General features: G+C 47.9%; 1 protein-coding gene across 1 annotated transcript in view; it reads right to left on the bottom strand.

Moving 5' to 3' along the window:
• The window catches only part of UBE2G1 (ubiquitin conjugating enzyme E2 G1), a 103,281-nt gene extending 85,207 nt beyond the window's left edge, over window positions 1–18,074 (bottom strand). The window contains exon 1 of the mRNA XM_050765494.1: window positions 17,671–18,074. Coding sequence (XP_050621451.1) covers window positions 17,671–17,716 — 46 coding nt within the window. The 5' untranslated portion in view covers window positions 17,717–18,074. The remainder of the gene's footprint in view (window positions 1–17,670) is intronic.
• Between the last annotated feature and the right edge of the window lie 6,010 nt (window positions 18,075–24,084).

Here is a 24,084-nt window from a genome sequence, read left to right as displayed (position 1 = left end):
TTCTCCAAATTAAACTAATTGTAAAAATGTGCACCCAGCAACTTAGACATAATTATTTAGATTGTAAGTTATCTATTTAAATCACTCTTAGATAATACAGCTACATCATTTTCCTGATAATGATGTCTTTGCCATTCCTACAGAGAAAATGTTTGAATCCAGCTCATTTAAAAATAGTATGAGGCTGAGCGTGGTGGCTCACGTCTGTAATCCCAGCACTTTAGGAGGCCGGATCACCTGAGGTCAGCAGTTCCAGACCAGCATAGCCAACATGGCAAAACCCCATCTCTACTAAAAACACAAAAAGTAGCCAGGTGTGGTGGCGTGCACCTGTAATCCCAGCTACTCAGGAGGCTGAGACAGGAGAACCGCCTCTGCCCAGGAGGCAGAGGTTGCAGTGAGCCTGGCCAACAGACGGAGATTATCTCATGGGGGTGGGGGAAAGAGTTAAAAATAAGAGAAACTGAATGCAGGGTATAGAAGAACTCTCTGTACTATTCTCACAATTCTGTGTATCTGAAACTCTTTTAAAAAGGTTTATTTAAAAACAAAAAGCCTATCACAGTCGTATTGCTTCCCCAACAGCCATAGCATATGACGTAGATGCCGAAGAGGGTAGCAGGCAACACAATACCCTCATCTGTGCCACTGCTGCACCTGCAAGAGTTAAATATAAACCAAACTGGATAACAACAATTTTGTTGTTTCCATTAGGCAAATGCTAAGGGCAGAAGAAGAGCAAAGATGCCATCCTAGGGCAGAGATGCAGAAATAACCAGAGAAGACAGCGAAAATACAGTCTTTTCCTGGGGGAACGATCACACCATAAATGTTCACAGCAGTCTGAAAATAAGAAATTATTCCGAGCTTTGTCAGTGACAAGTGAAAAAAAGAAAAAAGAATGAACAGAAAAAAGAAATTATCACAGCCTAAAGTACTAATGAGGATAATATAAACCTTATGCACTGCTAAATACAAAAAAAATAGGGAAATACAATCCTCTGTTTACCTAGGGTGAAAGAATATAAAGGAAGACCTCAGAATAACACTCCTCTCTATATATAAACCTTAAATAAGTAATTTAGTTTTAGAATCCTAAAGCACAAAAGATGACAAACAGACTCAAAATACCAGATGCGGCCATTACCAATAGTTATTAGTTCCCCTTCTAAAAGTTACAAAGACTTCAGAATTTAACAGACTGTGCAGTGGTATAAAATGCAGTGGTCTTGGCTGGGTGCGGTAGCTCACGCCTGTAATCCCAGCACTTTGAAAGGGCGAGGCGGGTGAGGTGAGGAGTTAAAGACCAGCCTGGCCAACATGGCGAAAACTCCGTCTTTTAAATATATTTGACTCACCCTCAAAAACAGTGATAAAATCAAAGGATCATATGACCCCACAGGCTCCCCAGGACCTAAGTAGAAAAGGGATCACCGTATCAACATTAATTTTTATATTCATTCTCTGTGTAGATCTAACTTAAATATTGTTTTTCTAAGACAGGGTCTTGCTCTGTCAACCAGGCTAGAGGGCAGTGATGCGCTCACAGCTCATGGCAGCCTCCAACTCCTGGGCTCAAGCGATCCTCCTGCCCGGAATCCCCAAGTGCCGGGATTACAGGCGTGAGCCACTGCACCCAGCCTAAACTTTGTTAAAGGACAAATTCGGAGATTAATGAAGTCTAGCTGTCTTGGTTCTGCTCCTGCAAATAAGTGAAACTTAGTTTTCTCTTTTGGAAAATATGGACAGTCAGCTGAGTAGGAAATTTAAGGCCACTACAGCAGAGGACCAGACAGGAACTTCAGAGACATGGGAGGAAAAGCCAAAAAGAAAACAATGTTAATTTTTGTAGTAATTTTTAAAATTACACAGTTAGCAAAGCTACAGTCATGATAGAGTTGTTCATTAAAGAAAATACTTTGGGGGCGGGCGTGGTGGCTGTATTATAGATAATACAGCTGTATCATTTTCCTGATAATGATGTTTTTGCTATTCCTACTGAGAAAATGTTTGAATCCCGCTCATTCAAAAATAGTGTGAGGCTGGGTGCAGTGACTCACGCCTGTAATCCCAGCACTTTGGGAGGCCGAGGCGGGCAGACTGCCTGAGCTCAGGAGTTCAAGACCAGCCTGGGAAACACGGTGAAACCCCATCTCTACTAAAATACAAAAATTAGCTAGGCGTGGTGGCGCGCGCCTGTAGTCCCAGCTACCCAGGAGGTTGAGGCAGAATTGCTCGAACCTGGGAGGCGGAGGTTGCGGTGAGCCAAGATCGTGCCACTGCACTCCAGCCTGGGTGACAGAGTGAGACTCCATCTCAAAAAAAAAAGACTTTGACAGAAAAATAAGGACCTTGATGAGACACTGAAGGTGTTTCAACAAGTGTCTCTTGCTGAAATTAAGTAAATGGAAAAAAAAAAATGTAAGAAGGGGGAAGAATGCCTATAATATTGTGGTGAAGTATCTATATTGTATTATCAACTGATATAAACTAGTGTCAATCAACAAAACTCCATCTCAACATATATATTAAATTTTATACCCCATATAATTAATATATATATAAATTAATATATAAAAATTTATATATAAAAATTTAATATATATATTAAATTTTATTCTTTTTAGACGGAGTCTCGTTCTGTCACCAGGTTGGAGTGCAGTGGTGATCTTGGCTCACTACAACCTCCGACTCCCAGGTTCAAGCGATTCTCCTGCCTCAGCCTCCTGAGTAGCTGGGATTACAGGCATGTGCCACCACACCTGCCCAGCTAATGTTTGTATTTTTAGTACAGACATGGTTTCACCATGTTGGCCAGGATGGTCTTGATTTCCTGACCTCATTATCCGTCCACTTCGGCCTCCCAAAGTGCTGGGATTACAGGCGTGAGCCACCGTGCCCAGCTCGATTGTTTGTTTTTTTTTTTTTTGAGACACAGTCTCACTCTGTCGCCCAGGCTGGAGTGCAGCGGCGCCATCTTGGCTCACTGCAACCTTCACCTGCTGGGTTCAAGAAGTTCTCCTGCCTCAGCCTCCAAGTAGCTGGGACTACAGGTGCGCGCCACCATATCCAGCTAATTTTTTGTATTTTTAGTAGAGACGGGGTTTCACCATGCTGGCCAGGCTGGTCTCGGAACTCCTGACCTCGTGATCCGCCCACCTCGGCCTCCCGAAGTGCTAGGATTACAGGTGTGAGCCACTGCGCCCGGCCTTTTTTGTGTGTGTGTGAGTGAGACAGAGTCTCACTCAGTCACCCAGACTGGAGTGTAGTGGCGCGATCTCAGCTCACTGCAGCCTCTGCCTCCTGGGTTCAAGAGATTCTCCCGCCTGGCCTCCCAAAGTGCTGGGATTACAGGTGTGAGTCACCACACCTGGCCTACCCCAGCATTTTTAAGGTCTTCCACAAACTTCAACCTTTCCAGATAGTTTTCCCACTAGTTCAGTTTATCATATACTCCAACTATACAACTTCTTTCAGCATAAACTTTGTCTTGCTTGTTCTTTTCCATCAGCCTTAAATATTTTCCTCTTTCTGCGTGTCAAATTTGAGGGATCTTTTAAAGGTCAAGCAGAAGTGTCATGAACTCCTCCTCAAAGCCCTCCATGAACCAGACTGGTAGAAGCCAGCTTTTCTTGACTTCTTCTATAATGACAACCCTAAAGCAGCTGTATTATGGAACTTTTATTTTTCTACAGAATACAAGTTCCTGAAATGCCCAAACAGCATCCCGACAGCACACAAAACAGGCATCAAACTTGCTGATTTAAGAGACGGCATGGCCGGGCGCGGTGGCTCAAGCCTGTAATCCCAGCACTTTGGTAGGCCGAGACGGGCGGATCACGAGGTCAGGAGATCGAAACCATCCTGGCTAACACGGTGAAACCCCATCTCTACTAAAAAATACAAAAAACTAGCCAGGCGAGGTGGCGGGCGCCTGTAGTCCCAGCTACTCAGGAGGCTGAGGCAGGAGAATGGCATAAACCCGGGAGGTGGAGCTTGCAGTGAGCTGAGATCCGGCCACTGCACTCCAGCCTGGGCGACAGAGCGAGACTCCGTCTCAAAAAAAAAAAAAAAAAAAAGAGAGACGGCATTAGATCTGCATAAATGAGCTTCACTCCACAGATCAAAGAACCCTCTGAAATTACATACCAAGTTATGTATGTGCGCTTTTCTCAGGAGGCCTTTTAACTCTTACCAGATTCTCAAAGGAAACGAAGAACTCCCAAAATATTAATTAAAAAAAAAAACAAAACACTCTGGGAAGGAAAGGGCTCGAGTTTTATCAGAAAATAAAACTTTCTGCTAGCCAGCTCCATCAGCATTTAAGAAGGTGAGACTGGAGAAATTACCAATTTCTTTATTTACTTCAAATATTTGGCTGGGGCAAAGATTTGACACAATGGTTCATGTGTCTAATCCCAGGACTTTGAGAGGCCAAGGTGGGAGGACTGCTTGAACCCAGGACTTCAAGACCAGCCTGGGCAACACAGCAAAACCCCATCTCTACCAAAAAAAATTTTTTTAAATTTGCTGAGCATGGTGGTGCGTGCCTGTGGTCCCAGCTACTCAGGCAGATAAGGTGGGAGGATCACTTGGTTCTGGGAGATTGAGGCTGCAGTGGGCCATCATCACATCCTTGCACTCCAGCCTGGGTGACAAAGCAAGACTTTATCAAAAGGAAAAATTAGCCAGGTGTGGCGGTGCATGCGTATAGTCCCAGCTATAGGGAGGGAGGTAGGGGGATTGCTTGAGCCAAGGAAGTGGAGGCTGCAGTGGGCCTTGATGGTGCCACTGCATTCTAGTCTGGACAACAGAGTAAGACCCTGTCTCAAAACAAAACAAAGATTTGCTGTGATTTGCCTCACAAGCAGCTGGGACTACAGGTATGTGCAACCACGACCGGCTAATTTTTGTATTTTTAGTAGAAACAGGGTTTCACCATGCTGGCCATGGCTTGTCTCAAACTCCTGACCTCAGGTGATCCACCTGCCTCAGCCTCCCAAAGTGCTGGGATTACAGGCATGAATCACTACGCCAGGCCTGCCAGACTATTTTCTTAGAAATTCATTTACTGGCTGGGAGCAAGCGGCTCAAGCCTATAATCTTAGCACTTTGGGAGGCCAGGGGTGGGTGTTATCACCTGAGGTCATGAGTTTGAGACTAGCCGTGGCCAGCATGGTGAAACTCCATCTCTACTAAAAATAGAAAAATTAGCCAGTTGTGGTGGCGCATGCCTGCAGTCCCAGCTACTTCTGAGGCTGAGGCGGGAGAATCGCTTGAACCCAGGAGGGGGAGGTTGCAGTGGGCCGAGATCGCGCCACTGCACTCCAGCCTGGGCAACAAGAGTTAAAAAAAAAAAAAATTAATTTACTACTGGCTGCTCTGCCTATGGAGTAGTCATTCTTTTTTGTTTTTTTTTTTTTCTGAGACGGAATTTCTTGTTCCCCAGGCTGGAGTGCAGTGGCATGGTGTTGGCTCACTGCAACCTCTGCCTCGCGGGTGCAAGCGATTCTCCTGCCTCAGCCTCCTGAGTAGCTGGGATTACAGGCATGTACCACCATGCCCAGCTAATTTTGTATTTTTAGTAGAGAGGGGGTTTCTCCAAGTTGGTCAGGCTGGTCAGGCGAGAGCCACCACACCCAGCAGAGTAGCCATTCTTTATTCCTTTTACTTTCTTAATAAACTTGTTTCACTTAAAAAAAATAAAATAAAAAAGGCCGGGCATGGTGGCTCATGCCTGTAATCCCAGCACTTTGGGAGGCTGAGGCGGGTGGATCACCTGAGGTTGGGAGTTCAAGACCAGCCTGACCAACATGGAGAAACCCCGTCTCTACTAAAAATACAAAATTAGCCAGGCGTGGTGGCTCACATCTGTAACCCCAGCTACTCGGGAGGTTGAGGTAGGAGAATCGCTTGAACCCAGGAGGTGGAGGTTGCAGTGAGCCGAGGTCATGCCACTGCACTCCAGCATGGACAAAAAGAGCGAAACTCTGTCTCGAGAAAAAAAAAAAAGGATATAACCTAACGCTATTAAGAGAACTGAAATGTTGATTCTGCTGTATATAAACATAGTCTTTTTCCTATGAAGCCTTACCTCATCTCTCTGTACTCCCCCCATAATTAAACACTTCTCCTTCAATGCCACTTTCTGTTCCTTGTACATATACATATATGTACTGCATTAAAACTTTGCGGCCAGGCGCAGTGGCTCACGCCTGTAATCTCAGCACTTTGGAAGGCCGAGGCGGGCAGATGGCCTGAGGTCAGGAGTTCAAGACCAGCCTGAACAACATGGTTAAACCCCTTCTCTACTAAAAAATACAAAAAATTAGCTGTGCATGGTGGCACACGCCTGTAATCCCAGCTACTCAGGAGGCTGAGGCGGGAGAATCACTTGAACCCAGGAGGTGAAGGTTGCAGTAAGCCGAGATGGCGCCACTGCACTTCAGCCTGGGCAACAAGAGCGAAACTCTGTCTCAAAAAACAGTTAAATAAATAAATAAATAAAAATATAAATCTTTTCTTACATAGTGCTACTCAATGTAGCACCTCAAGGTTGGGATATCACATCAATTACCTTTGTGTTCCCATAGCATCTCAATACAATGGCATATAAGGGCTCAATAAATAAACTTTTATGCTGATGCTTTATTCCATTTTGCAAGCAACCACACAAGTTTAAATGAAGACTGCTATTTAAAATTAAGATGGTGGCTGTGCATGGCAGCTCACGCCTGTAATCCCAGCACTTTGGGAGGCCAAGCCAAGAGGATCGCTTGAGCCCAGGAGTTCAAGAGCAGCCTGAGCAACACAGCAAGACTTTGATCGCAAAAATAAATTAAGTAATAAATAATTTAAAAAATTAAGATAGAATTTCTGTCTTAAACTACAGGTTTCTCTACTTCAACTTCCTGTTCCTTGAACATGTTAATAGAGCAACCATGTAGTTGTGTTTGTAACTACAAATATTAAGTTCTTTATTTGAAAAAGGATGGATAATAACGCACGGTTACAGGTGACTTTTTAAAAAAACTTTTTATTCTGAAATACAGTCCCATAGGACAAGGGGGAAATGTACAGAAAGGTTTCCTGTAACCTTTACCCTGTTTCTCCCAAATGTTAACATCCTGTGTAAGTCTAGCACAATATCAAACCCAAGAAATTGACGGTGGTACAATCCATATACTTTATAGTCCCCCCACCAGTCAAAATATTAAATGGAAAATAACAGAAATAAACAATTCCTAAGTTTTAAATTTTCTGTTGTTCTGAGTAGCATGATGAAATCTCACACTGTCCCTCCTGCCTATGACTTAGCAGTGCTTGGGTTCAAGTAACCCTTGTTTTACTTAATAATGGCCCCAAAGTGCAAGAGTAGTGATGCTGGCATATTGTTATCATTGCTCTGTTTTATTATCATTGTTGTTAATCTTGCCATGACTAACGTAAATTAAACCCCATTACAGGTATGCGATCATAGAATACCTGTCATAGGAAAAAGCACAAGGTTCAGGACTATCTGTAGTTTCAGGCATCCACTGGAGGTCTTGGAAAGTATCCCATGCAGATAAGGGAGGACTATTGTATTCAGATGTCATCACTGTGTGTGTGTGTGTGTGTGTGTAGCTCTATGCAGTTTTATCACATTTGCAGATGTGTGTAATCACTATCAAGATACAAAACTCTTCATCACTACAAAGATCCCTCATGTTGCTGTATACCACATATCTCTCATGTCCCTAAATCCCTGAACACTATTATCCATCGCTATAATTTTGTCATTTCCAGAATTTTATACAAAGGTGCCAAGACCACCCAATAGAGAAGGACAATCTAGTCTCTTAACAAATGGTGGTGGGAAAAGTTGTGGATATCCACAAGCAAAATAGTGAAGTTGGACGTTTATCTTGCACTTTACATAAAAATTAACTTGGCCAGGCGCGGTGGCTCACACCTGTAATCCCAGCACTTTGGGAGGCCGAGGTGGGCCGATCACAAGGTCAGGAGTTCGAGGCCATCCTGGCCAACATGGTGAAACTCCGTCTCTACTAAAAATACAAAAATTATCCGGGCGTGGTGGCACGCGCCTGTAGTCCCAACTACTCAGGAGGCTGAGGCAGAACTGCTTGAACCTGGGAGGTGGAGGCTGCAGTGAGCCAAGATCGCGCCACTGCACTCCAGCCTGGGCAACAGTGCGAGACTCTGCCTCAAAAAAAAAAAAAAAAAAAAAGACCTAAATATAAAACCTAAAACTGTAACTCCCAGAAGAAAACGTAAGAGAAGAGCTTCATAACACTGCACTTAGCAGTGATTTCTTGGATATAACACCAAAAGCACAGGCAACAAGAGCAAATAGACAAACTAGACTACACCAAACTTAAAACAGTCGTGCATCACAGGATACGATCGACAGAGTGAAAAGGCAACCTACCAAATGGGAGTAAATATTTGCAGATCATGTATCTATTGGGGTTAATAGCTAAAATAATACCCAAAAAGAACCCCTACCGCTCTGCAAAGAAAAAGCCAAATAACCTGACTGTTTAAATGGCAAGACTTTAAATAGACGTTTCTCCAAAAATGACAAACAAATGGCCAAAAGCATGTAAAAAGACGCACCACTTTGTAACCATCGGAGGAATGCAAATCAAAACCACAATGAGGGCCAGGTGTGGTGGCTCACACCTGTAATCCCAGCAGTCTGGGAGGCAGAGGCAGGCAGATGGCTTCAACTCTGGAGTTCGAAACCAGCCTGGTTAACATGATTGAAATTCCATCTCTACAAAACAAAATACAAAAATTAGCCTGGTGTGGTGGCATGTGCCTATAGTCCCAGCTACTCAGGAGTCTGAAGTGGGAGGACTGCTGGAGCCCGAGTTCGAGGCTGCAGTGAGCTGAGATCGCAGCACTGCACTCCAGCCTGGGCAACAGAGTAAGACCCTGTTTCAGGAAAACCAAAAAACAAAACAAAAACCACACAATGAGATTTCATCTTACACCTATTTGGATGACTTTTATCAAAAAAAATAAGTAAGTGTTGGCAAAGATGTGGAAAAATTGGAACCTTACTTTTACCTACTGATGGGATTGTAAAATGGTGCAAGGCCTATGAAAAAGTTTGGAAATTCCTCAAAAAATTAAAGATAGAACTACCCAAAGTAGGTTCATCATTTGTAACATTCTGCTGTGTGATGTTGACAACGAGGGAAGCTATGCTTGAGTGGGGGCAGGAGGTATTTGGGAAATCTCTGTACCTTCTAACTCAATCTCACTGAGAACCTGAGGCTGTTCTAAAGAATAGTCTAGGCCGGGCGGGGTGGCTCACGCCTGTAATCCCAGCACTTTGGGAGGCCGAGGCAGGTGGATCACGAGGTCAAGAGATCAAGACCATCCTGGCCAACATGGTGAAACCCCAACTCTACTAAAAATACAAAAAGAAAAAAAAAATTAGCTCGGTGTGGTGGTGCGCGCCTGTAGTCCCAACTACTCGGGAGGCTGAGGCAGGAGAATCGCTTGAACCTGAAAGGCAGAGGTTGCAGTGAGCCAGATCCACCACTGCACTCCAGCCTGATGACCGAGTGAAACCCCATCTCAAAAAAAAAAAAAAAAAGAATAGTCTATAGGCTGGGCACTGTGGCTCACGCCTGTAATCCAAGCACTTTAGGAGGCTGAGGCAGGTGGATCACCTGAGGTCAGAGGTTCGAGACCAGCTTGGCCAACATGGTGAAATGCCTTTCTACTAAAAATACAAAAATTAGATGGGCGTGGTGGCAGGTGCCTGTAATCCCAGCTACTTGGGAGGCTGAGGCAGGAGAATCACTTGAACCCAGGAGACAGAGGCTGCAGTGAGCCAAGGTCCCGCCACTGTACTCCAGCCTGGGCAACAAGAGCAGAACTCCATCTCAAAAAAAAACAAAAAAAATAGGCTGGATGCGGTGGCCTACGCCTGTGATCCCAGCACTTTGGGAGGCTGAGGCGGGTGGATCACCTGAGGTCAGGAGTTCAAGCCAGCCTGACCAACATGGAGAAACCCTGTCTCTACTAAAAATACAAAATTAGCCAGGTGTCGTGGCCCATGCCTATAACCCCAGCTACTCGGGAGGCTGCAGTGGGAGAATCGCTTGAACCCGGGAGGCAAGAGGTTGCGGTGAGCCATGATTGCGCCACTGCACTTCAGCCTGGGCAACAAGAGCAAAACTCCATATCAAAAAAAAAAAAAAAAGAAAAGAGGAAAAAGAACTCTTTGCCTAGCATTACTCTGTCTTAACATAGAAACCCTAGAAAATATATACCTTACATAAGAATATGATAATGTAATTAAAATGCATGTACATTCAAAAGCAAATGAAAACAGTGTCTCCTGACATAAAGAACGTTTCTTAAAAATTCCAATTTGATAAACTTACTTAAAAGCAATCTTGCTTTACAAGATTAAAGCAAACAACAAACAGCTGCCAGGTAAAAATTTAAATTCTTTTTTTTTTTTTTTTTTTTTTTTTTTTTTTGAGACAGAGTCTTGCTCTGTCACCCAGGCTGGGGTGCAGTGGCCGGATCTCAGCTCACTGCAAGCTCCACCTCCCGGGTTTACACCATTCTCCTGCCTCAGCCTCCCGAGTAGCTGGGACTACAGGCGCCCACCACCTCGCCCGGCTAGTTTTTTGTATTTTTTAGTAGAGACGGGGTTTCACCGTGTTAGCCAGGATGGTCTCAATCTCCTGACCTCGTGATCCGCCCGTCTCGGCCTCCCAAAGTGCTGGGATTACAGGCTTGAGCCACCGCGCCTGGCCAATTCTTTATATTTTTAACATATCCCTAGCCAATAGAAGAGTAGATAAGAAAAGCTAAAGGAAAAAAAGCAAAGATACAGCAGTAGCAGTTTTTCTAAGTCACTGGACATGGGTATAAAGGTTAAATAAAAGGTAAAATAAAATATTTCCCCTTATAAAAATTAACTTGTTGCAAGTCTAGAACGTAACTTCATAAAAAGAGGTATACATCTCTACAGCAACAGCAATACATTATTTATTCCAGAAGTTTCTCTGAGGGCCAAAATCTATCAATGGAACAGCACTGATAAAAACTTCTGATTAGACCGGGCGCGGTGGCTCACGCCTGTAATCCCAACACTTTGGGAGGCTGAGGAGGGCAGAGGAGATTAAGACCATCCTGGCCAACATGGTGAAACTCCGTCTCTACTAAAAATACAAAAATAATCCAGGGGTGGTGGCGTGCGCCTGTAGTCCCAGCTACTCAGAAGGCTGAGGCAGTAGAATCACTTGAACCCAGGAGGCAGAGGCTGCAGTGAGCCAAGATCTCGCCACTACACTCCAGCCTGGGCGACAGAACGAGACTCCATCTCAAAAAAAAAACTTCTGATTAACTCAAATTAGCCCAATACTATCTTGCACTAAGGGGAAAAAGTTTAGAATGTTCTATTGTAACATTTAAATATCTTATTTCCTGGAACTACATTTTATTCTTTTTTTTTTTTTTTTTTTTTGAGGCGGAGTCTGGCTCTCTTGCCCAGGCTGGAGTGCAGTGGCCGGATCTCAGCTCACTGCAAGCTCCGCCTCCTGGGTTCATGCCATTCTCCTGCCTCAGCCTCCCGAGTAGCTGGGACTACAGGCGCCCGCCACCTCGCCCGGCTAGTTTTTTGTATTTTTTAGTAGAGACGGGGTTTCACTGTGTTAGCCAGGATGGTCTCGATCTCCTGACCTCGTGATCCGCCCGTCTCGGCCTCCCAAAGTGCTGGGATTACAGGCTTGAGCCACCGCGCCCGGCCCACATTTTATTCTTTATCATGTATCTGTTTATAATAATCATGTTCATTACCAGAATTCGGAGAATGTTTGCTTTTTGTGATTTGTACTTTTCTGTACCTGAAATGCTGTTAACCATATAAACCTACACTGTGTTTACCTTGCCAGAGTGTTTCCATAAGCCCACACTTCCTTCTCTGAAAAGTTATTTCCTACAAACCAATGAAAGGTAACATTAGACGTACCCTTAGAAGTCATCTAAATTCTAACAAAAATTTAAATCTAAAAAAAATTTCAATAATTAAGAAATGCCAAATTATTTATCCTAAATCAAACTGATCTCATTAAAAGAGTGCTTAATTAATACTTTACTTGCTTAAAGCAAAGGAATGCCCACACTACAGTTTACCATAATTTGGCATACCCTACCACCAACAAAAAAATTGTACTGAAGTACCCAAAGCCGAAAGAGGCAAGGATTGAAACTCATCTTGACAGAGCAATCAGACATTCTTCACCTGAGAAAAGGAAGTCAAAAGGCAACAATAGGGGACAGGGCGTGGTGGCTCAGGCCTGTAATTCCAGCACTGTGGGAGGCTGAGGCAGGCGGATCACAAGGTCAGGAGATAGAGACCATCCTGGCTAACACAGTGAAACCCCGTCTCTACTAAAAATGCAAAAAATTAGCCGGGCACGGTGGTGGGCGCCTGTAGTCCCAGCTACTGGGGAGGCTGAGGCAGGAGAATGGTGGCAACCCGGGAGGCGGAGCTTGCAGTGAGCCGAGATTGCGTCACTGCACTCCAGTCTGGGAGACACAGGGAGACTCCCTCTCAAAAAAAAAAAAAAAAAAAGGCAACAATGATAGTCACTGGATTATCAGATTTTACACCCTAGATCTACTCTATTAAATAATGATCAATGCACCTAATTTGACAACTATATGTGAAAGTATCACAAAATACAATGTGTATTAACAAACTATATAATAAAACTGGCCTGGCACAGTGGCTCACGCCTGTAATCCCAGCACTTTGGGAGGTTGAGACGGGTGGATCACCTGAGATTAGGAGTTCGAGACCAGCCTCACCAACATGGAAAAACCCTGTCTCTACTAAAAATACAAAACTGACCAGGCGTGGTGGCACAAGCCTGTAATCCCAGCTAATCAGGAGGCTGAGGAAGGAGAATCGCTTGAACCTGGCGAGGCAGCGGTTGTGGTAAGCCTAGCTCATGCCATTGCACGCCAGCCTGGGCAACAAGAGTGAAGCTCTGTCTCAAAAAAAATACACATATGCAATAGAGGGGCCGGGCGCAGTGTCTCACACCTGTAATCCTACCACTTTGTAAGGCCAAGGTGGGCAGATCACCTGAGGTCAGGAGTTCAAGACCAGCCTGGCCAGCATGGCAAAAACCCCATCTCTACTAAAAATACAAAAAATTAGCTGGGCATCGTGGCACACACCTGTAATCCCAGCTACTTGGGAGGCTGAGGCACAAGAATCGCTTGAACCCAGGAAGCGGAGGTTGCAATTAGCCGAGATCGTGCCACTGCACTCTAGCCTAGGCGACAGAGCAAGACTGTCTCAAAAAAAAAAAAAAAAAAAAAAAAAAATTTGTCAGTGATGTGTTGCTTCCATGAAAAGAACCTGTGGTCAGGGTGAAAAGACTATGCTTTTTTGTACTCTTTGCATTTTTAACCAATGCTTATAATACCTTTTCAAAAGATAAAATGTTTTAAAAGTATCTCTAGTGCTGAGGGATTTCTTAGTGTTTAACATAAGGCACTGCAAAACTTGAATTGCCACGGCTGAATTTGCAAAGGAGTAAGTCATAGTCTAATAATATCCATAGAGAAATACACAACCTATCTGATTTCATGAATATGTTAGGTGTCTTTATTTGCTTAACAATTAGCCATAATGGTCTTTTCTGAAACATTTTAACTCAGTAATCTTCAACCTGGGATGATTTTGTCCCTCAGGAGACATTTGGCAATAGAGACATTTATGGTTGTCACAACTAAGGGAGGATGCTACTGGCATCTAGTGGGTGAAGGCCACGTATGCTGCTCAACATTCTGTAACGCACAGAACAGGCCCCACAACGAGACTCAACCCAAAATGTCAGTGGCGCCAAGACTGAGGAACTCCACAACCCAAGGAACCACTGTGTTCAATTCTCAAAGTAACCAGGTTCTTCATTAAGTTATCAACAAAACATACCCCATATATTCTCCCAAGTAATTAATTTAAATCCTTAAGGATTGACAGACTAGAGGTTCAATAAATGTAGCCACTCATACAAAAATTAGCCTGGCGTGGTAGTACACACCTGTAATCTCAGTTACTCGGGGCGGGTGGGGGTGGGGAGGAGCAGGGGATGGGGCAGGAGAATCGCTTGAACCTGGGAGGTGGAGGTTGCAGTGAACCGAGATTATGTCACTGCACTCCAACCTCCGTGAAAGGTGGGGTGGCTCACACTTGTAATCCCAGCACTTTGGGAGGCCGAGGTGGGTGAATCACCTGAAGTCATTCGAGACCAGCCTGGCCAACATGGTGAAACCCCGTCTCTACTAAAAATACAAAACTTGGCCAGGCACAGTGGCAGGTGCCTGTAATCCCAGCAACTCAGAGGCTGAGGCAGGAGAATCACTTGAACTTGGAGGTAGAAGTTGTCCTGAGCCAAGATCTCGCCACTGCACTACAGTTTGGGCAACAAAGTAAAAACTCTGTCTCAAAAATAAAATAAAACAGGCTTTTATTTCACACTCTGTGTAGTTATCAAATCTTTCCAATAAATTTTATATGTTTACATTTCAATTAAAATTCATTTGCCTTGCCCTACTACTTTGTACATTTCGAGCATGTTAATTCACATGCTTCAAATTTTTCAAAACATATTAAAAACAATCCCATTGTTTCTCATAAAGAAGGCAGGAAGGCCGGGCGCGGTGGCTCATGCCTGTAATCCCAGACTTTGGCAGGTCAGGAATGGAGACCACGGTGAAACTTTCTAAAAAATCAAAAAAAAAATGCAGCCCAGCTAAGTAAGGAGAATTTACCCGGGAGGCGGATTGCAGTGAGCCTGAAAAACAGAGCGAGACTACAGGAAAACTTAAATCTGCAGCTAAGTAACTTTACAATGAGGCCTGAAAAAATACAAATTAAATTGCTCTCTCCTCTATCTTAAAGTGTATTTTAGTATGCCCCATCAGAAAGTCAATCATTAGTAAAGAGCTTTGGGACGTTTTATTAATATTTGCATATACATTGTCCAAAAAAAAAAAAGAGGGCAGAACAGAACCAAGTGACCAACAAAATCTAGAGCTGGTTCAAAAACGGATAGGAAATCGTTTTGACACATCGCTGCTGCTGACACTGTTATGTCTTATTTTACTTTCTTAGTAATGCATAACTTCTTTTACACCTTTTAAATGTTTATCTTTTCCATTATGTAACAATTCAATGTTTTAATACCTAGTACCTCAAGTTGTTTAACAATTCACCACATAAAACTTATTCTGATTAAAGAATTGGGGAAATCTTAATTCCCTCCTCCAAACAAAAAAGTATACAGAAAAGGTGTTTATAAATGTCAAGATGCAGACGGGCGCGGTGCTCACGCCTGTAATCCCAACACTTTGGGAGGCCCAGGCGGGCGATCCCCAGGTCAGGAGTTGGAGATCAGCCTGGCCAGCATGGTAAAAACCCGCCTCTACCAAAAATACAAAAAATTAGCCGGGCGTGGTGGTGCGCGCCTGTAATCCCAGCTACTCGGGAGGCTGAGGCAGGAGAATCACTTGAACCCAGGAGGCGGAGGTTGCAGTGAGCCGAGATGACGCAACTGCACTCCAGCCTAGGTGATAGAGTGAGACTCTGCCTCAAAATTTACAAAAAGATGCAATAAAGTTCTTTTTTTTTTTGAGACAGAGTCTCGCTCTGTCGCCCAGGCTGGAGTGCAGTGGCGCGATCTCGGCTCACTGCAAACTCCACCTCCGGGGTTCACGCCATTCTCCTGCCTCAGCCTCCCCAGTAGCTGGGACTACAGGCGCCCACCACCACACCCGGCTAATTTTTTGTATTTTTAGTAGAGACGGGGTTTCACTATGTTAGCCAGGATGATCGCAATCTCCTGACCTCGTGATCCGCCCGCCTCGGCCTCCCAAAGTGCTGTGATTACAGGCATGAGCCACCGCGCCCGGCCCTTCTTTTTTTTTTTTTTTTTTGAAGAGTCTCGCTCTGTTGCCCAGGCTGGAATGCAATGGGGCGATCTCAACTCACTGCAGCGATGCCTCCCGGGTTCAAGCAATTCTCCTGCCTCAGCCTCCCGAGCAGCTGGGATTACAGGCGCCCTCCACCACGCCCGAATAATTTTTTGTATTTTTAGTAGTGACGGGTGTTTCACCACATTGGCCAGGCTGGCCTTGAACTCCTGTCTTCAGGTGATCTGCCCGCCTCAGCTTCCCGAAGTGCTGAGATTACAAGCGTGAGCCACCGCGCCCGGCCTCAGTGCTTTTCCAGTACATAATTTTGATGAGTATCCTGTAGTATCATTAGAACTTCTCCATTCACTGGAAGCGAACTCCCCCGAGCATCTAGAACTTTAATACTTGTCCAAACCTGCTTGCTCATGGTCTAATAATAAACCCAATTATACTATCTGTAAGAACCCCTGACAATCTTTTCCTTAAGAAGCTATAAAGGTGATTTAACGAACACCTCAAACTCTTAGTAAATGTATTTCAAAGACAGATTTCATCACTCCAGTCTTTGGCTTCTGCTGAGGGCCGGAGGCTACTGGTTGTAGAGTGGGTAGGGGGAAGATCGCTTGAACTGAGAATGACACACGCCGGGCGTTGTACAGCAGGGGTAACTGCTGGTTCATTTCTCTTTAAATCTGGCAGCACGTGGGGCTGCATTGTGAAGCCACCAACCCGCCTCCCCCCTTCCACTCCGCACACGGACGTCTCCAGTGCGCATGCTCTGCGCACACAGTCCTAGCAGAGTAGGAGCCAACCCCCTAAAAAGTCAACCTGGAAGCCGCAAACGGCCGGAGGCCGGGACAATGGGGGAGGGGGGCCGCAGGCTCCTCGGAGAGGCCGACCCGGCCGCCGCCCCGGGCCAGAGTCTGCGGGCGCAGCTCCGGGGTTTGCGGGCCTGCGCAGGAGCAGGAATCGCGGCGAGCACAAAGCCCGGAGCCGGCCAGCGAGCGGCTCTCCCGCGGCCCGCTCCTACCCTCCCCCAGCCGGGCGGCGCAGCCGGAGCCCGTGCCAGGCGGAGGCAGGCGAGGCGGCGTTCCGCACCCCGCCAGGGTCTCCGGCACCCGCGCGCCCGCGTGGAGGCCGCCGAGGCCGGCGCTTTTGTTGTCGGCCCCAACTCCGCGGACCCAGCGCCGCCCGGGGAGAAGTTTTGTGCGCCTCACCTATCCCGCCAGGGCAGGTCCCTTCCGCCCGCCCTCGCCCCCTGCGGCTCAGACACCGAGCCTGGGACTCGCAGCCACGCTGGGCCCGGACGCTCCAGCCGGCCCCGAAGGTCCGGCGACCCCGGCAGCACCTGAGCCCGGGACCCGCCCCTCCAGGCTGGCGGCCCCGGCCTGGGGATCCGCACACAGCCCCTCCCCCGCAACGTCCTACAGAACGGTGGGGGAGGGGGGGCCGCCTCCTCTCCGATCCCCCGGGCGCCAGGCCCGGTCCCCGGCCCGGAGCTGGGTCGCGTCCCCGCCCCCAATGCCCTTCGAGAGCCAGGCGAGAACGGCTGGGCCCGGCCGGGACCGGAGCCTCGAGGTACCCACCCTCGCAGGCCCGGACCCCTTCGGCCGTGCGGCCGCTGGCTCGGGAGGAGGAGAAGAGGGACCGAGCAGCGGCTGTCTGCGATCGCGGCCGAGCCCGGCGGCCCGCCGCCCGCCTGCTCACCTGCCAGCTGTCTTCGCAGTAGCAGTGCCGACTGCAGCTCCGTCATCCTCCCCGCCGAGGGCCCGGGCTGGCGCCGGGGCTTCCGAAGGGCTGGGGACAGGCTCTGGGGGCGGCTGGAGCGGGGTGTGCCGAGGAACCCGGGCCCCGCGACCGGAGCGCCGGAGCCGAGGGAGGCCGGGCTGAGGCGGCGGGAGCGGCGCCTCGCTGCCGGTGCGAGTCCGCTCGCTTCAGCTCTTTTCACAGCGACTCACGCCCGGAAGGGGAGGGTGCCCGGGCTGCCGCGGCGCGCACTGGGACTTCGCTCGCCCGCTTCCCTCCTTCAACCCGCCCGTCGGCCCCACCGGTGCCTTCCCCCGCCACTGCCTCACTGCGCGCAGGGCCGCTCGGCGCAGGCGCGCTGAGACAGCCGACTTGGGAAGCGTCCCGCCCGCTAGCCCGACCCCTCGGCCTCCCGCCCCGCCCCCGGCGGCGGAACCCCGCCCCCTGAGCGCAGTTGTCCCTGTCGTCGCCATTTTGGGAAGGTCGACGCCCGGCTGCCAGCCCAAGTCTCCGCTGGTAGACGCCCCGCGGACGCCATGACAAAGAGGTCGCGGAGGGTCAAATACAGCATCTGGATTGAAGTAATGGATATGGGAGCGAAGGGGCCAAAAGAAGTGGTAGATGTCTTGTCGTTGGCGAGCGCCCAAAAGCCATCTAACACTGCCACATGGTGTGCGAATTAGGAATTGTTAGAAAGCCGAAGTTAGTACTGGTGTGCCCCATTTTAACCAAACACCAAAATAGAGGCAATATATGCTGATAATTCTCTTTACATGAAGAGTGCACAAAAAGATTTTTTTTTTTAGACCGAATCTCGCTTTGTCGCCCAGGCTGCAGTACAGTGGCGTGATCTCGGCTCACTGCAACCTCCGCCTCCCGGGTTCAAGTGATTCTTCTGCCTCCGCCTCCTGAGTAGCTGGAATTAGAGGCGCCCACCACCACGCCCGGCAAATTTTTCGTATTTTTAGTAGAGATGGGGTTTCACCATGTTGGCCAGGCTGGGCTCAAACTCCTGGCCTCAAGTGATCCACCGGCCTCAGCCTCCCAAAGGTGCTGGGATTACAGGCATGAGCCACCGCGACTGGCCCTATTATTATTGAGCCCCCGCAACCGGCCGTGTTATTATTATTATTTATGGACAGCAATTCTTTCTGTCGCCCAGGCTGGAATGCAGTGATCATAGCTCACTGCAGCTTGGAACTCCTGGGCTTAAGGGATCCTCCCATCTGAGTCTCCTTAGTATCTGGGATTACAGGTACACACCACACAACCATGCCCTGCTATTTTTTTATTTGATTTATAGAGATGGGGGGTTTCGGCGGGGCGGGGTGGCTCACGCCTGTAATCCCAACACTTTGAGAGGCCAAGGCGGGTAGATCACCTGAGGTCACGAGTTCGAGATCAGCCTGGCCAACATGGTGAAACCCCGTCTCTACTAAAAATACAAAAATTAGCCCGGCCTGGTGGCAGGCGCCTATGCTCCCAGCTACCTGGGAGGCTGAGACAGGAGAATTGCTTGAACCCGGAGGCAGAGGTTGCAGTGAGCTGAGATGGTGCCACTGCACTCCAGCCTGGCGGACAGAGAGAGACTCCATCTCAAAAAAAAAAAAAAAAAAAAAAAAAGGCCGGGCGCGGTGGCTCAAGCCTGTAATCCCAGCACTTTGGGAGGCCGAGACGGGCGGATCACGAGGTCAGGAGATCGAAACCATCCTGGCTAACACGGTGAAACCCCGTCTCTATTAAGAAATACAAAAAACTAGCTGGGCGAGGTGGCGGGCGCCTGTAGTCCCAGCTACTCGGGAGGCTGAGGCCGGAGAATGGCGTGAACCCGGGAGGCGGAGCTTGCAGTGAGCTGAGATCCGGCCACTGCACTCCAGCCTGGGCGACAGAGCGAGACTCCGTCTCAAAAAAAAAAAAAGAGAGAGAGAGAGAGGGGTCTCTCTGTGTTGCCCAGGCTAGTCTCAAATGCCTGGGCTCAAGCAGTCCTTCCAACTCGGCCACCCAAAGTGTTAGGATTACAGATGTGAACCACTGCCTCCCTATCAAATAGACCAAAGGGACAATTTTGATGTTTCACTTTAACAAATCAAGGAGATTTCCTTCTATTCCTACCTTCTGTTGCCCAGGCTGGAGTGCAGGCTCACTGCAACTTCCACCTTCTGGGTTCCCTGGTTAAAGCAATTCTCCTGCCTCAGACTCCTGAGTAGCTGGGACTGCAGGTGCACGCCTCAAGGCCAGGCTAATTTGCTTTCGTATTTTAGTAGAGATGGGGTTTACCATGTTGCCCAGTTTTACTCTGTTTCAAAACAAAACAAAACACACTTTTTTGGAGATAGGGTCTTGCTCTGTCACCCAGGCTGGTCTCGAACTCCTGAGCTCAGGCAATCCGCTTTCCTCGGCCTCCCAAAGTGCTAGGATTATAAGCGAGAGCCACTGCGCCTGGCCTATTCCTAGTTTCTTAAGATTTATTTTTTGTAATAATCTCCAAATCTTGTGAAAGATGAGAGTTGGATACAGGATTGGAAATTGAACCTAATCCTCAAACAGTGGGAGGCCCCTGAAAAGTTTTAACTAGGAGTAGAAGAATAGCAGACTTGCATTTTGAATGTTTTGCTGTGGCTGCAGAGAATACATGAGGCAGGGAAGGTCAAGACCAGTGCCCTGCAGGCTGTGGTGGCTCATGTCTGTAATCCCAGTTCTTTGGGAACTCCATGCAGGAGGATCACTTGAGGCCAGGAGTTGGAGACCAGCCTGGGTGACAGAGCAAGACCCTATCTACAAAAAAGTGTGTTTTGTTTTGTTTTGAAACAGTCTCCCTTTGTCACCCAGGCTGGAGTACAGTGGCACGGTCTCAGCTCACTGCAACCTCTGCCTCCCGGGTTCAGGTGATTCTCATGCCTCAGCCTCCCGAGTGGCAGGGATTACAGGCCTGTGCCACCAGGCCTGGCGAATTTTTGTATTTTTAGTAGAGACAGGTTTCACCATCTTGGCCAGGCTGGACTTGAACTCCTGGGCTCAAGTGATCCACCCGCCTCAGCCTCCTCAAGTAGTGGAATTACAGGCAAGAGACACTGTGCCCAGCCCAAAATATTTTTTTTTTTAATAAAAATTTTAAAAGACCAATGGAGGCTGGGCGCGGTGGCTCAAGCCTGTAATCCCAGCACTTTGGGAGGCCGAAGCGGGTGGATCACGAGGTCAGGAGATCGAGACTATCCTGGCTAACATGGTGAAACCCCATCTCTACTAAAAATACAAAAAACTAGCCGGGCGTGGTGGCGGGCGCCTGTAGTCTCAGCTACTTGGGAGGCTGAGGCGGGAGAATGGCGTGAACCTGGGAGGCGGAGCTTGCAGTGAGCCGAGATCACGCCACTGCACTCCAGCCTGGGAGACACAGCGAGACTCCGTCTCAAAAAAAAAAAAAAAAAAAACCAATGGAGACCCTTATGGAGATTGTGGCAGTAACTAAGGCTTGGATTAAGGAGTGTACATAAAAATATTTAGGCCTTGGTGGCCAGGTGAGGTGGCTCACGTCTATAATCCCAGCACTTTGGGAGGCCGAGGCCGGCAGATCACCTGAGGTCAGGAGTTTGAGACCAGCCTGACCAACATGGAGAAACCCCATCTCTATTAAAAATACAAAATTAGGCCGGGCGCGGTGGCTCAAGCCTGTAATTCCAGCACTTTGGGAGGCCGAGACAGGCGGATCATGAGGTCAGGAGATCGAGACCATCGTGGCTAACATGGTGAAACCCCATCTCTACTAAAAAATACAAAAAACTAGCCGGGCTTGGTGGTGGGCGCCTGTAGTCCCAGCTACTCGGGAGGCTGAGGCAGGAGAATGGCGTGAACCCGGGAGGCGGAGCTTGCAGTGAGCCGAGATCCGGCCACTGCACTCCAGCCTGGGCGACAGAGCGAGACTCCATCTAAAAAATAAAAAAATAATAAAAAAATAAAAATAAAAAATTAGGGCCTAGCACAGTGGTTGACTCCTGTAATCCCAGCACTTTGGGAGGCCAACGCGGGTGGATCACGAGGTCAGGAGTTCAACACCAGCCTGGCCAACATAATGAAACCCCATCTCTACTAAAAATACAAAAATTATCTGGGGGTGGTGGCCACCTAATAGTAGTCCCAGCTGCTTGGGAGACTGAGGCAGAAGAATTGCTTGAACCCAGAAGACGGAGGTTGCAATGAGCCGAGATCGCACCACTGCACTCCAGCCTGGGAGACAGAGTGAGACTCCGTCTCAAAAAAAAAAAAGCAAAATTAGCCAGGCATGGTGGTGCAGGCCTGTAAGCTACTTGGGAGGTTGAGGCAGGAGAATCACTTGAACCTGGGAAGGGGAAGTTGCTGTGAGCTGAGATCGCGCCTCTGCACTCCAGCCTGGGCAACAAGAGTGAAACTCCGTCTCAAAAAAAAAAAAGTACAAAGAATATATAGGCCTTGGTGATCTATTGGATATAGGAAAGAGTGGGGACCACCATGGGTGACTGGGTGCCATTGGTATGACGGACCAAGTCTGGGGAGTGGGTCTCACTTCGTTGGTTAGGCTGGTCTCAAACTCCTGGCCTCAAGCGATCCTCCTGCCTTGGCCTCCCAGTGTGCTGGGATTACACGCGTGAGTCACTGCACCTGGGCCCTATCGCCTTTGAGGTTAATGACATCCAGCTACAGCACTTGCCACTCCCCTTTGGTCCTGTGACCTGCAAACCCATTCATCACGGACTTCTCCTCCTGCCTCAGAGTCCTTCTCTTTATCCAACTTGGGGACCTAATTACCCACGTGAATGACCCATCCAGTACCCTTCCCTGTCATTCACTTCACTTCTCTCCTTCCCTTCCCACCAGCTGGCCTCTCCATGTTCCCGTGGGACAGTCTCGCCAACCAAAATTCCACCACACCCCAATACTTCGTTTCAAGTCATGCACCCTGACCACCATTTCTTATCCTTTCAGCTTACTTGCTTTAGTGTTCACACCACGCAACTCTTCCACCTCAACAAGACCCCGTTCTCTGTACCACTTTTTTTTTCTTTTTAAAACGGAGTCTCACTTTGTCGCCCAGGCTGGAGCGCAGTGGCACGATCTCTGCTCACTGCAACCTCCGCCTCCCAGGTTCAAGGGATTCTCCTGCCTCAGCCTCCCGAGTAGCTGGGACTATAGGCACGTGCCACCACGCCTGGCTAATTTTTTTTTTTGTATTATTGGTAGAGATGGAGTTTCACCGTGTTAGCCAGGATGGTCTCAACCTCCTGATCTCGTGATCCGCCCACCTCGGCCTCCCAAAGTGCTGGGATTAGAGGCGTGAGTCACCATGTCCGGCCCTGTGTACCACTTTTTTACTATCCACCATTTCCTTCCTGTTCTCTCTTCCTTCTCTTCTGAGCTTAGAGAATAGTCCATTACTACAACCCTTCTCTCCATACACCCTCAACAAACTTGGCTGTTTGTCTCCCTCTCTCTTCATTTTAGTGCCTGACTGATCCTCAAGCCTGATTGAACCCCTGCACACCCAACTGTCTAACTGTATTGCTTTATTTAACAAACATTTACTGAGCAACTACTGTGAGCTAGACACAATCCTAGGACTTGAGGTCTAGGTGTAAACTACACTGACCAGGTTCCTACCCTCATGACACTAACATCTAATGGGACAGAACAGTCAAAAAGTAAACAACAGCCAGGCGCGGTGGCTCACGCCTATAATCCCAGCACTTTGGAAGGCTGAGGAGGGTGGATCACCTGAGGTCAGGAGTTTGAGACCAACCTGGCCAACATGGAGAAACCGCGTCTCTATTAAAAATATAAAAATTGGCCGGGCGCGGTGGCTCAAGCCTGTAATCCCAGCACTTTGGGAGGCCGAGACGGGCGGATCACAAGGTCAGGAGATCGAGACCAGCCTGGCTAATACAGTGAAACCCCGTCTCTACTAAAAAAAATACAAAAAACTAGCCGGGTGAGGTGGCGGGCGCCTGTAGTCCCAGCTACTCGGGAGGCTGAGGCAGGAGAATGGCGTAGACCCAGGAGGCGGAGCTTGCAGTGAGCTGAGATGCGGCCACTGCACTCCAGCCTGGGCGACACAGCGAGACTCCGTCTCAAAAAAAAAAAAAATATATATATATATATATAAAAATTAGCCCAGCACGGTGGCAAACGCCTTTAATTCCAGCTACTTGGGAGGCTGAGGCACGAGAATCGCTTGAACCCGGGAGGTGGAGTTTGCAGTGAGCTGAGATCAGAGTGAGACTCCATCTCAAAAAAAAAAAAAAAGGAGACAACTATTAAGGACTACATTTGTCCGGGCCTGGTAGCTCATAACTGTAGTCCCAACACTTAGGGAGGTCAAGGCAGGCAGATCTCTTGAGCCCAGGAGTT

Source organism: Macaca thibetana, chromosome 16 (genome assembly GCF_024542745.1).
Source record: "Macaca thibetana thibetana isolate TM-01 chromosome 16, ASM2454274v1, whole genome shotgun sequence".
Lineage (NCBI taxonomy): Eukaryota > Metazoa > Chordata > Mammalia > Primates > Cercopithecidae > Macaca > Macaca thibetana.
The sequence above is the reverse complement of the archived record's forward strand: the minus strand, read 5'-3'. Positions and strand labels throughout refer to the sequence as shown.